Here is a 14,524-nt window from a genome sequence, read left to right on the forward strand (position 1 = left end):
AATATTTTGGGGGATAAAAACCTGTTTTTATGGGATTTTTTAAAAGCTCTGGAATCTAGGCTTCCTATTAATTTGTAATTCTTAGTATTAAAGAAAATGCCATGCAATATCCTCATGCTGTACTAGATTTCCTTCAGGAACCTTGGAATTCTTTATGGACAGTAGCTAATGCATTGCCTCTTAGAAGGAGCAAAGAGATATTTTATTACATGCTGACCCTACAAGCTACATATTAAAATAGCCTTGAAACATGCTGGATATGATTTGAAACAGAGTATGTTCTGACAGAACAAAGAATGAGCTGGTTTAACTGATCCCTTTCAGGATACATTTGAAGGTTAAGCAACTACAGATCTCAGCTAATCTGATGTAATCTGCTGTTACTAAATGGATGTCTACATTCACATTCGTAGCACACTGCACATGAGTGCCTAGGAATAAAGTTTTCAAATTTTTTCATATCAGTTCTGCTGGGAGGAAGCCATGTATCTGTTTATTTACTTCTACCTCCTAATGAGCTTTTTTGAAGAAGTGCATGGTTTTTGTCCTTCACAATGCACTTGCATTTACCATGGCAGAAGTGATGGCACTGGAACAAGGTATATATATTTTATTATTTGTTATACAAGGCAATTTATAAGGAAGAGGATTGAAGAAATTGAAAATAACATTCTTATACATTGCAAATTAGTTCTAGCATAGTTGAAATAAAGGCATATTTTATACTGGTTTTATATGGCTAGCAGCATTCCTGAATAGGAGCAGATGGTGATTATGGCTTTGTACTTAGCAGATAGCTTCTCTAAATCTTCAGTTTTTGCAGAAGGCAATTTCTTTCTGCTCCGCGATTTTCCTGCTATTGTAATGTCCTTTCTATTTCTACAAATTAGTTGTCTACTGTAAGGTTATTCTGGTTTAAATAAACACAGTAGTTTGTTCTTTTTTAATCTGCAGGAAAATCATATAGGTTTTGGTAATAAAGAGGTTAGTTTGAAATTTGATGATCTGGGTATTGTTTTGTCAATTTTGGGAGATACTGTTTGTCATTGCTACTTATTGTCACGACATATCCAGTATAAAGCTGCATGAGGAGAAAGTAAAATAAAGGAATAATATAGAGAAAAGAGGGAGAAAATTAAAGATGGGCTTATTGAGGGGAGGGGACTCTTCAAGCTAATATGTGCAAACAGTGTACCGCAAAGAAATTGAAACATACTTATTCTTGAAACTGCTGAGGAATCCCATTTCACTGAAATCAATGGGAGCAGAAAGTTCTTAGCACCTCTAAAAAGCAGGTCATTTCTATGTAGACACCAGAAAGAGGGCTAAGAAAGGTCTCCTTTAGAGAAATATACTAACACTTTCAATTTTCAGTCTATTCTGAAAGGTAAATACAGACAAATACTTTGAATCTTCATCATGCAGAAGAATTAGGAATTAGTAATCCAATATTCTGAATTTTAGTAAAACAGATGGTGTGCAGTTCCCACTTGAGATACATGCATGTATTATTCCTTATACAATGGCTTTTGTTTTTCAGTTGTCAGTAGAATGATGGACAGAAGATTGTGCTTACATGCTTTAGAAAAAAGCAAATGTAGATTTCATGTGAAAGTATCATTGCCATTTTGTATTCTTTTTCTCTTTAGAAACTCCATGTTTGTCTTCTCAGTTTTTAAATGCAGAGGGCTGTTCTTGATTTGACATTCTTTATTCTGCTAGTAGTGTTGCAGAAAGTAATAGCATTTGCATTTAAATCTGAAATACAAATTTCTGATAAAGAAATGCCAATACCTCTCTCTCTCTCTCTCTTTTTTTTTTAATGCTAGGTCTGTGCTCTGTAATGATCCTGACATGTATGAGATCCCTGTGAATGTTCCTGTGGATACTGTAAAACTTCGTATAGAGAAAACTGTCATACGAAGGATTCCAACTGAAGCCTTTTACTACCTAGTAGATCTCAAATACCTGTGGGTAACTTACAACTGTGTAGCCAACATTGATATCAGCAGTTTCTATAACTTGAAACAACTGCATGAGCTACGGCTGGATGGTAATCTGCTCTCGACTTTCCCTTGGGAATCGCTGGCAGAGATGCCCAACCTACGGACTCTTGATTTACACAACAATAAAGTGACCAGCATTCCTGCTGATGCTGGCCGGTACCTGAGAAACCTCACCTACCTGGACATATCCAGCAACAAGCTAACCACCTTGCCATCAGACTTGATGGACATTTGGCCCCCCTTCTCAGAAGCTGTCCTGTCCAAGAACACAGACATTCTGGCGACCCAGAGAGTCATTTTGGGTAAGTTAAACAGCCTGTCTCATTCCTTATTAAAATACCTAAATGTTAAGTTGCACGTGAGAGCAGGTGGGGGACCAGCCTGGGATTCAGGAGAGTGGGTTTCATCCCAGTCAGTCTTCTGGTTTGCTCTGTGAATGTTTATTTATTTATTTTCTATTGGTGACAGAAAACTATAAAATGAAGATAGTGACCTCCATGTATGTTGTTATCTCAAGGTTATAAAACTGGAGTAAAATCTACGAGATTCCGGTCTACAGAAATACAGGCCATATAGAGTATTCAGTATCTATATAAATGCAATACTTCCAAAACCTCTGTTTCTGATGACATTTCCCTCATCACTGTATGTGGTTGCAACTGCAAGCATGTCCATTTGCAACTGTTTTTTCCAGTGGCTCACAAGCTGAACAGAGAGGTAGAGTTGATGCTCGTATGAAGCCTGTCCTGAGACACAGCACTGCAGATAGTGTTGGTGGCTGAAAAGAGGGCAACTCTGCTCTCCCCATCACTCCTGCTGACCTTGTGTTGCTCTAAAGCTGACTGATTATCCTGAAGTTTTTCTCAATTTACATGTTGAATATGAGAGAGAGAATAGGAATCTGATCCCTACAACTTCACAGTACTTTTTATAGTATTTAAGGTAAGTATTTAAGAATAGTTTGGCCAGACTGATTCTTTTCATATTTTTGTTCTATCTCTCTAGTATACCATCGCATCAGTTCTGCTTGTGACTTTTTGCTTTATCTTACACTTCCTCTCCACTTCCTAGTCCTGCAGGTAACTCCTTTTTCTTCCTCAGTCTCAGAACATGGCTGGAACAGCTCTATCAATAGTGTTCTCTTCGGTCACTGTTTATGTATAAGTGCACTTTTTGACAATTTTGTACTGTAGTGTAGCAGGTGGAAGAGAGGAAAACCAGCTGGTGCTCTCTACTGCAGTAGTTCTATACCCACTGGTAAAGATCTGCCATTGTACTGCCCAGTATTTCCAATTTCTTGATCTAAACCCCCACTATTCAGTGTTCATTTGTTCAGCTGCTTTGTTTCACAGCAGAAGCTGCAATTTGAAACTCTCATTCAGATGAGATTGTATGTAAGTAACTTAATAGATGCAAGTAGGCTGAACGAGTTCCTCACATGCATGATAACTGTAGGTTGCAGCATTAATAGGATCTTCATTTATTCAGGATTAAAAAAAAAAAGAAAAAGCTGTAAAAGTAAGTCTAGCTCAGTACCCTTTTCCCTGTCCCTGCACTGAAGGCTACAGGAGGCAGTAAAGTAGGAGGTGACCCTGCTGGATCTAATCCTCCTGATGATCTCATGTGGGAGTCCCAGAGGTTATTTGGTTTCCTTGTCTTACACAGCCCTCACCGCTTAAAAAAACAAACCAAAAGAAACAACCCAAAAAGCAAACACCCCAAAACCACACACACTCTTCTCTCCTCTCCTTCCCCCTGGCAACCATCTGCGGTCTTTGTTGGTGCGGGCACTTTGCCAGCCTCCTCTAGTCCTGGCAAACCCTCTGGTGCCAGCACTGAGTTCTCTAGAGACTCAGGATGTGACCTTTGGATCATTTTCATTTATGAACTACAGCTGGGCTTGAACACAGATCTCCAGAGGGGAACACACACTGGGTTCAAACAGGGCCTTGCTTCTCTTTTTTTTAACTTACCATGCTGAGGGAGGCTCTGCGCAGTCATTACAGATTTGGATCTGAGGATGCAAAATGCGAGGTAGTACTTTCATGGTGTTGTGTTGAGTAAATCTACCTTAGGTAAACTGTGAATTATTAGCTGAATTTGCTTTCATTGACATCATCGGCTTCTGGTTAATATATCCCAATGCAGACAGACAGTGCTTCCTATATAAGAAACTCTATAGTGAATAAGAAAACATCCCCTTCCTCTGGAGATTAGAAAGTGCAGTGCTCTTTATGTCATGCGTTATTTTGACAAGCTTACTCAGTCTTCACTAAGTTTCAGTTTATTACCTATATTACTGGAGCTTGCAAAGTGTAGTTATGCCACTCACACTCGCTGCCAGAGGCTCATCCTTAGGTTGCTGGATTGTTAGAAAGCCAGTGTTTTTCAGGAATGGATGGTTGATAGAAACTATTAGGCTAGAAAGATGACCTAGGAGTTGAGATGTCTCTATAATGCTCCAGCCATAGGAGATACCGGCTTAGAACAACAGGAGCAAGATGTGCTCTGTGGCATTGCTTCCCCTCTGACACCCTGACCCCCTCCTGTCTCTACCAGGATTGCTGGAACCTGAGGGAGGAGAAACACATCCAGTAGATACTCTCTTCCTTCTCTGAGGTAGAGATGAGGATCACAGAGGTGTGTGATCAGGAATAATTTCAATAAGGTCCCTAGCCTGCTGGGATGCAGATCCAGATGAACTGAACCGTTCTGGTTAAGTCAGTGCTGTTCTTAAAGCCAGACCATTCCAGAGCCTTCTCTGGTAACCTCTTCCAGTGCTTATCTATCAGGATAGTGAGAAAGTTTCTCTTAATATCTAACCTCAATCTCCCTTACTGCAAACTAAGCTGATTACCTCTTGTCCTACATGAGGTGGACATACAGAAAACCTAATTACCCTCTCTTATAGTAACCTTTTATACATTTTCCTTCCCTGTTTGCCACCTTAACTAATTGCACTATTCTTTCACAAGTTTCTTATAGACTATGAGGGATTCTTTTTTTTTCATTTTCTACCATAGTTACTGGTTCCCTTTGGACTCCTTTGGGCTTTAAAAAAAGAGGTTTCCCTTAAAATGTGATGCCCACAATTGCTTTGATGCTCAAGAGTGTCATATGTGCTCCATCTGTCCTCTGTGGGAGCATTCAGCCTGACCTATGTGCCCACATGGAATGGTGACTGCAGCCAGAGCTCTCTAGATGCTGGAACCCAGAGCAAATAAACGCTGGTTTTGTCTAGTCAGGAAAACAGCAGTCAGATTCTACTTAGTGGAAGCAATTACAGCTTGAGCTGGCTTCTCTCCTACTTCTGGCAGAACAAGATTGTCACTTGTATTTAATTAACAAGTTCAATAACAGCAAAGCCCCCAACTCAAATGTTTGTGCATATGTATTTTTTTAACACCAGGAGGCAATTTTATCTTCAGTGTCTTGACTGAGCATTAAGGAGATTGCATGTAAGAGAAAGTTCAGGTTCCCCTTGTTTACTTCAAGGACTCTTGGAGGACCCACGGACTACTTTTGCCAGGGGACTGGCAGGTTAGCATCTCCTTTCCAATTCATAATCTCTCTACTTAGGGGGTTGGGTTTTTTTATTACCTCCCACTGAGTGATGTTCCTCTGTGTGGACACTATGCTAAATGAAGGAGGGTCAGGGAATGCTGCCTGGCCCTGTAGCCAAGTGGCTCGCTCTGGCTCTCATCCACGTTAGGGCCAACTGTCTTTAAAGCTGATTGGCTGTTCCACACTTTGTACGATTTAGCCCTTGGTTTTCTCTGGGCTCAGGGGCATGCTGCAGTGACTCTAAAATGTGACTGTGTGGGTGGGGGTGTTTTTCCTCCAGTTCAAACGGCCTGAAGTAATGCCAGAATTGCATTGCAACCCATGGAGTTGTGCTTTTGTAGTATAAAATAGCAAGCTATGTTGTATGCCTGGTAGGCTGGTAGGCATGTAGGGTAGTTTGGAGGTGCAAAGCCTGCTGCATTTATACTGGGGGCAAGAACAGGATAGAACGAGCTGTCCTTGGTATGGTCTTATCCATAAGCCTTTCAGGAAGCAATGCCTGGATTGTGAACTGTCCCTGGAGCCCCGTCTGGCTTTGTCTTGGAGAGCACCCTTTGGAACAGTTCAAAACAAAGCTGTGGAGTGAGGTGACAATTAAGCAGTGGAAGTGATCAAGGGGCCAGTGTGTGAATTCATCTAGCCCCCTCTCGGTTGTCTCTGGAGCTATAGCCTAATACTTCAGTCCAAATCACAGCTAAGTTTCAGCACTGGCTGCTGTAGAGATTGAAATTTCTGGCATGAGTGATGGCAGTAGCATTTGCCATATGGAAGATTACATCTAGCGAGTCACCGAGAGGAACGGAAGAATCCAGGATTTGATCAAGTGGCAGTTAGATGAGATCTTGCCTCTGTTGCACGTAGAGGTGCCAAAAATTTGAAGTGCTGCAGGTCCATCAGGCTGCCAGCTGTTATGCTGGGCCATTGGGTAGATGCTGCTTTTCCTGAAGCTACTCCCTAGCAATTACTGTGTGTAGGAAACGTTGGGACACAGTGCAGGAAGTGGGCTTTACTGTTTAGAACCATGGATCAAAAAATTTGTAGCTTGAGTTGGAAGAGAACCTTGGGTAGGCTGGCCCAAGCTGTGGTGAGTATTTCCATCAGCCCAAAACTTGAATATTTCACATACTGCCATTTTATAGGAACTGAAAAGCAGTATATTATACAAGTTATGGTCTGAGACTGGTTACTGATTTACAAAGGAAATTTCACTCGTAGCTATTTTGAATGCTAAAGTCCGTATTGACACAGCATGGGGAAACCCTGCTTACTGAGAAGACTGCAAAAAGGTGCATGCACAGGCACACATATACATATATTTGCCATTGTACACACAAGCATACATATAAATATGTGAGAAGTAGATTTAAAATATGCTAAATCTAGAATAAAGAATGGTTTTTAGGGCAATTTATAATCTATATTTAATGTTAAAATACACTGCATTGGTATATTGCAATGCATAAATATTTATCAATGTTTGTTTTGCCTTTGTTAGTATTTCTTTCTCAGGTCAACAAACTGCCTTAGTATTTCTACAAAAGAATCCAGGGTTTATAAAGACTTGGTGTTCCATCAGATACACATGCCATTGGAGACTTATCATTGTTTTTATTTTCTCTTCTTAGGAAATTATTTTCCCAAGGGATTCCATCTCATTCCTTTATTAAAGCTCCCCATTTTTTCTGGTTTCTTTTTTTTTTTTTTTTCCTTTTTTTTTAACCTTTTCTTTATTCTTTCATGTGTTTGTTCTCACTTTTACCATCTTGTAAACACAAGCTGTTAAATTTCAGAATGGCCTTTGTAGTTTGGAAACTAGGTTTACATTCCCATTTCTGTTCTCTCCAATAGCTAACTGAAGGATAATCAAATTCAGTGTTTAATCCTTGCTTCCAACTCTATAGTGCTTTCATCTTTTCATTTTGGGAATTCACATGACTTGATGACTTACAATGGCTGTGCAAGTTTACTAAAAATAATGTGAATTCTGTCAGATATTGGCAAGACACAGATAAATAGAAGGGATGAGCTGTGGAGGCAAGGAGGGAACTCCTGTAGCTATATATATTATATGTATTTATATAAGTTCTGCTTCTTTAGCCAGTTCCACTGGAAAGTGTGATGGATGGGGGAGATGAGGTGACTAACTGAAATAACTCTTTCTTTGCACTAAAGCACGGAAGTAGAGAGTCTTCTGGGACTACAGCTTTCTTCTAAAGGTGAAACCAAGCCTTCAGAATGATCTGAGGTGGTCAAACCTCTGTCCCACACTGGACTAAACAACCATCCAATCTATTTTGTCAATTTCTGGTACTTACTGTAACAACTTCAGGTCTTATTTGGGACATCAGGAGAATATGAAAGCTATGTATTTATATATATTAGGAAAAAATTTCTTCACTGAAAGGTTTGTCAGGCGTTGGAACAAGGAAATGTTTGAGTCGCCACCCCTGGAGGTATTTAAAAGATGGGTAGATGTGGCGCTTAGGGACATGGTTTAGTAGTGGACTTGGCAGTGTCAGGTTTATGATTATGTAGTATTAGAAACAATAAACCCCATCCTTTTCTGCAGTAAAGCTTGTAGGATGCAGAAAGGTTGCAGAAGAAATGCTTTCAGTAGCATTCAACATAAGGGAGAATCTGCTGCCTGGTATGTGGGCGGGGAGCCCTACTGATGCTGCAAATCTGTCCTGATTATCGCTGTGGACCCAGAGCTTCTGCCCTGCCGCCTGCTTGCAGCACAGCTGCCCCATGCTTCTGTCCTCTAGATAGCACAGAGGCCGTGTTGGGAGTTCACGTGCGTTTTAGCAGCATTTGTCATGGAGGAACTCTGGCAGTTGAGGGCTTGGTTCAAGGGGATCCTGTCTTCGCTCTTACACTTTAGGGGAATTTAATTTTCAAATGCTCATATAGTCTCTTTCTTAGCATAGTGAGGAAAATTGACCTCTTATAAGCAAGTGAGAATGAAAAAAAAAATTACAGGAATATTGTGTCTAACTACAAACTAAAGCTTGCCTAATTTAAAAGATGAGCACAAATAGTTACATATGTGTGCTCAATTGGGCAGAATTTTTATGAGCACAAATGGTTCATGTGTGTAGACATATGGAAAACATTCAGATGGTATCTCTTTTGCTTGTGAATATGTGTGAAGTTCACAGGAAAATTTTTTCTATTTTGGAGGTTTTTTTCTTTTTTTTAAAGAAAAGCAGTTGCTGATACAGTTTTCTTGATTTTTCCTTCTCCATTCCAGTGGGCAATAAGTAGTGAATAGATGTAAAATCTCTTATGTCTGGAAGGGGTGAAATTGGATTGTGATGTCAAAGTCATGGAATCTCTTCAGGTCAACACATTTTAAAGAGTGGGGATTAATTGGGCTTTGCCACAGTTTTAACCAATCACTGCCATTGTGCTTAAAATAACCTAATCTTGGTCAGGCGATAAAAGGAAGCAGTAGATAATTATTCATGTATTCTTTCATCTACAGGTTTCTTCCAGAATAAAAAGCAGAATTTTTCCATTAGCTGCTTTGATAATTCCTAAAAATACACAGTGAACAATATTAGCAAGTGTTTCAAGTTTTTTTTCTTTTAATTTTTGTTTAATTGATATGACTTGTCTGTTGCACTAATCAGTGAATTCAACAGCAACGGGTTCTTGCATACCATCCCTCGTTTCAGACTGTAAGTTCTGTTTATTGTTAATACTCAAAAAAATGAAAAAGGTATACCCAAAAGTCAAATAAGAAAATATTTGAACTCACGAGTGATGTGCTGTGTGGTGTTTTACCTGGTGAAGCCGCTGTTGCTCTATGAAGGTCAACATAGTGAAGTAATCAATACCAGCTGAGGATTTAGACTTCTATTTCTCAGAAATGGCCACTCTCTTTCACTATAATAAGGTCACCAAGAGGGAGAGGCCTCTCATTCAAAGGCTTTGGAATCAAGAAGCAAATGTTATAGCCTCTAACAGAGGAGGAGACATAGTGTTCTTGTGTGCCATCATAAAAATATTGTAGTCATCAGCTTTTTTCAGGGCCCTTCCCATTTTATACTCTTCTGGTATTCTTTTTGAAAGTATTTCAGAGGTTGTCCCAAATTGAAGCCAGATTTCTAAGAATATTGGTATAGTTCAGAGCCAGATAAGAATTTTATTGGCCTAAAGCATTTTCTCCTTAGCCTTTATCCTTTTTTGAAGGGGCAGTGATGTTGATATAAGCTCTAAACCCTTAAATCATCATGTTCTCTGCAAGCGTTGAAAAAAGGGTCTGAGAAAATCAAACTGTAAGAGCCCAAAGAAGGACTAAGAGCAGAGGAGAGTGATAGGATACAATAGCCCTGAGAAGGTATCTTTCCAGAAGGCACAGGCAGGTGAAAATGTTTCATCAGCCTTAGACACCTTTTCAAAGTGTTTTTTCCTAGAAAAATAGCAAAATTAAGCAAAGGTAGTGCCAGGATGTTAATATGCTCCTGTAAACTGTGAAGAAAATGTTTAGCTTAATGAGTACTTAATTGTACTGTTCTTCCACACCTCTTCAAAAACTCCCCCACCAATCAGCCGAAGGAAAAGGGCAAATTGAAAGAGAAAGGATTAACTCAGAATAGGTCCATGGTTCTTGATTGTACTTGGTGGAAGTCCTGTGTCATACTGTAATCACAATATCCATATATTGCCTGACAAAATTTTTTTTTTTTTCTTTCCTCTCTTCCCTCCCTGCTTCAGGTTTGCAGGATAACCCATGGTTTTGTGACTGTCGCATTTCAAAGCTAATTGAATTTTCCAAAATTGTGGACAACTCCGTTGTACTTCTTGATCCATTGATTTCATGTAGTGGACCTGAGAGCCTGGCAGGAATCTTGTTCCAGAGAGCTGAGTTAGAGCAGTGTCTTAAACCATCTGTGATGACATCGGCGACAAAAATCACTTCCCCGCTGGGAAGCAACGTTCTGCTACGCTGTGATGCGACTGGGTACCCAACACCACAGCTTACTTGGACTAGGTCAGACAATATACCAGTGAACTATACAGGTATAATTGCTCTTTTATAGGAAATGGGGGAGCCTGAATTTGTTGGGTTGCTTGTGCTTTGAGATCATTATAATGAGTAACAATGGACCAGGTATTGCACCAAGCTGGCAATTGTATCCATGCAACAGCTGTTATGAAATTCTTTGTCTAGGTCTCGGTCTGAACAGGTTCAACAGACCGTTCTGATTATGGATGTGGTCTGTAATAAGAACAATATGCATGGAGGGGGGGGAATGGATGAAGCGGGGGAAGGATTGAGGAGAGTGGGCGTTGGGATAGTTGGTCCCTAACTCAGAAGCTGAAAAGCAGAAAGGAGAATTCGTTGCTGGAATCTCCATTTGGGTTCAAAATGTTAATGTTAAAAAAGCTAGTGAGGCCATAACTGAGCCACTTAAAACTCAGCTTTGTAAACATAGGATTATCCAAAATCATGTTTTCTATGTTATTTGCAAATGTTTATTGTTTACTCGAATGCTGAAGAGGCTGTGATTGTCTGATATTGTTCTAGCTGCTATGATAGATATTTATGCAGTAACTTAAATATAAAAAATGTTTCTTGCTAATGCCAAGTAGTTAGCAGTTATCTTAAATCGTAGATCCGAAGAAGGTAATAGTCCAAAGCACTGAAATATTTTAAGACAAAGGTAATTTCCAAAACTGTTTTAAATGGCTAGTGTGTTCAGTGTCACTCGAAGTCAGTGAGACTTGTATTTCCTAGTCACTTAGCAGCTTTAAGACATTTGATTTCTCGTTATGCGGTTTTGTTTTACTTAGTGAAACTGCCAATTATATTGTAATTCCTCCAGACATTCAATTCCATTTTGACCCAAGCTGAGCACTTTTCTGCAGTAATATAATATGACAGGGAGTTCCATACTTTGTGTGTGGGGTTTAGTTTGGTTTTGGTGTTTTGGGGTTTGTTTGTTTGTTTCTTAAAGTTTAATACGTGTGATTCCTTCTGGCAGAAATAACGGAATAAGTAGTCTAATATTTTCTCTTGCCCGCTTTTATAATGTTTTACTCTTTGCTTTTTCCTGTAGTAATTCAAGAAACACCTGGAGAGGGTGTCAGATGGTCCATAATAAGCTTGACAGGGATTTCATACAAGGATGCAGGAGAATACAGATGTAAAGCCAAGAACTTAGCAGGAATGTCAGAAGCTTCTGTTACTGTCACAGTGGTTGGTGTAGTTACTACAACTGTGTCACCACAGAAGTATGGAAGGAAGCAAGAGGCAGAGAGACAGAATACCACTCAGGAGGAATCCAAGCCGGAACCTGAGAGGACAACCACACCTCTTCCCACCACACCAACCACCACAGCACTGGTTAGCACTGAAAGATCAACGAGCGTCAAGTTTACTGAAAAGAAGCAATCCAGGCCCCTGTTCGATGGAAAGAAAAATCCAAAGGCAGTGACAAATGGAAACAAAAAGCAGACTGGGGAGATAAGCAAGAAAGGTGAGGAGACATTATTGAGTACAGCAGGTATGGCTGAGCAAAATGTTACTGTAAAGAACCTAAGAGTGATCAGTGAAACTGATGAAAGAGTGACCTTAACTTGGAAAACTGTCAATGCCACAAGCAACTCTGCAGTGACTGTGTTATACTCAAAGTATGGTGAGAAAGATATGTTGCCTCTGAGCACCGATTCTAGCAAAAACAAAGTCACAATTGATGGTTTGCAACCTAGTACTCAATATATGGCATGTGTCTCACCCAAAGGAGTGCCACCTACAAAAGAGCAGTGCGTTATTTTCTCCACTGATAGGTTAAATGATGAAAACAGCTCTCAGTTTTCTATTCTGATACTGGCCAGCAGTGCAGCATGTGTGGTTGTTCTACCTTTGATATTTTTCTTACTCTACAAAGTTTTAAAACTTCATGTGAAACCGAAAACTGCAAAGGAAGCTGACCTTGCAAAAGAGACCTATGTGAAATTTGAAACACTATCTCTGAAGCCTCGAACAGTGAGTGCAGGAGACCAGCTCTGGGCACGAAGGTACACAGATGAGTCAGAAAGACTTCTCCTCTGTTCTAGGTCAAGCATGGATTCTCAAATGACCTTCAAAAGTGAGGGCTCTAGGTCTGAATATCTGTGTTGAACATAGGTGAGGGTGGAGGAGATAGAATGTAAGATAGGTAAAATTAATCCAAAATGATGATACTGCATCTGGAAGCAGGTTGGTGCTAGGTGGTGGTCAGAATATATCATCTGATGTAATGCAGTCTACTGAATGGGTAGGGTGGTGGGTAAGAAGGAGAATAGAAGAAAAATGTTGCCTGTTTTTTTTTTTTTTATGTTTGTGACTTCGGATAAAAAGGAATGACATTCTTCAAAGGATAAATACAGCATGAAATGGTTGCCTGATTAAAGATCTTCTATTTTTTGTTCTCATTAAAACATCATTCTGTTTTCTCTTTTCTCATTTTACTGTACGATGTGCTAGTTGCATGTATCAAACATTAATCACAACCTTTATAAAAACGGTGTACTTAAAATTAATAGGAAAACAGTTTAAACTACTTCTATTGAGGTCAAAACTTCATTTGAAAGTACAAGCTTTCTTCTGACTTCAGCTTGTGCTTTGAGATGTCATACAGCTCCATTTGTACAGTATCTTGGACTGGAAGTGATCTTGGGGCAATCAAGATTGAAGCTAGGTAACCACAGCTTATGGATTCTTGAGAGGTACAATACGCATCATATTGTTGTTTTGCAGATGCTATGGCAAAGGAGCTTCTTTAGTATTCTGAAGCTCAGGTAAGATATCATTATGAGTAACTCTGTGAGAGATACTAGATATTAATAATGTTAATTTACATCAAATGATCTTATTACAAAATCTCAGCCTTAGAATTTACTTGGATGCATATGTCTATATACCTCAATTTCAGAAATCTCTGTACAGAAAATTTTGTGGTACTGTGTAAGAGAAAACACACTCTTATATACCTATATATTACTAGATATTGCACAATATTATGTACTATACTGTAGTAATATAATACATTTTGAGATACAGTAAGAGGAGGTCTTGTCCTCGGGTCATGTTGTATGTGTAATGAAGTTCAATGAGCACAGCGAAAGTTAATTGTGAACATGCTTCCCAATGTTTAAAAAATCAGATATTAATATTAATAGTAATGATGAATGCAGAATTGCCTATTAATGATACTAATGAATTGTCTTTTCTGAGGCTGCTTTTTTATTGCCTGAAGTAAATAACAGAGCTTTTATAGTTTTAGGTTCAGATATTATGGTTAGAAGTATGTATGAATTGTTTTTCCTAAGAATTACAACTGCATTGTTTCCTTGGACTTTTCTATGCCTAGAAAAACTGTTTGTTTTGCTAGGAAATTGGGAATCTTCTCTTCCCAGTGGGAGAAATTACTCAAAGCTACAAACCAAGGCTTAGTAAGTTAACTTTAAAATAGTGACATTTTTTGGTGTTGCTACTGTAGGATTAAATTTTGCCTGCTGGAATGCTAGAGAGTTTATCTTGCAAGATGGGAGGAAAACACTTCATCAAAAACCCTCCAGTATTAAAATCATGGTAGAAAACGAACACATTGAAAAATCTCCATAGCATCTACATGATGGTGCTTCATGGTCAGGAATAATAGAATGAGTATTTGAGACCATGGGAGCTGTAGTAAGGAAGCAGATGAGATGTTCAGAAGTGCAAATTTAGCTTCACTGCATATGCTTTTAGAATTAACCTTGATGTTCCTTTCTGTGTTACTAGTATGTGTAGTTAAAGAGCGATCTTTCTTCTTTTTCTATGGATAATTTTGATTGCAGTGAAAATGTTTTTAGTTTTCTGAGTGGAATATTTTTATTTTGACAGTTTTTTTGACATTTGGGATTTTTTTTTTAGGGAAAGCAGATTCTTTTTGTGTCAAAACCAAGGTTCATCTGACAAGCAG

At 39.1% G+C, this 14,524-nt stretch overlaps 1 protein-coding gene across 1 annotated transcript; it reads left to right on the top strand.

Annotated features, from left to right (window-relative positions):
- The first annotated feature begins 468 nt into the window (after nt 1–468).
- On the top strand, nt 469–13,176 carry LRIT3 (leucine rich repeat, Ig-like and transmembrane domains 3). The gene is made up of 4 exons (XM_075018984.1): nt 469–599; nt 1,830–2,308; nt 10,290–10,595; nt 11,636–13,176. The coding sequence occupies exons 1-4, from the start codon at nt 484–486 to the stop codon at nt 12,697–12,699; spliced, it is 1,965 nt and encodes a 654-aa protein (XP_074875085.1). The 5' UTR covers nt 469–483; the 3' UTR covers nt 12,700–13,176.
- Nucleotides 13,177–14,524: the final 1,348 nt, after the last annotated feature.

Source organism: Buteo buteo, chromosome 1 (assembly GCF_964188355.1).
Source record: "Buteo buteo chromosome 1, bButBut1.hap1.1, whole genome shotgun sequence".
Taxonomy (NCBI): Eukaryota; Metazoa; Chordata; class Aves; order Accipitriformes; family Accipitridae; genus Buteo; species Buteo buteo.

Coding starts and splice junctions, on each gene's coding strand:
- LRIT3 (XM_075018984.1), top strand. CDS start 484: ATGTATCTGTTTATTTACTTCTACCTCCTAATGAGCTTTTTTGAAGAA. Junction 600..1,829: donor AGTGATGGCACTGGAACAAG/GTATATATATTT, acceptor TTTTAATGCTAG/GTCTGTGCTCTGTAATGATC. Junction 2,309..10,289: donor GACCCAGAGAGTCATTTTGG/GTAAGTTAAACA, acceptor TCCCTGCTTCAG/GTTTGCAGGATAACCCATGG.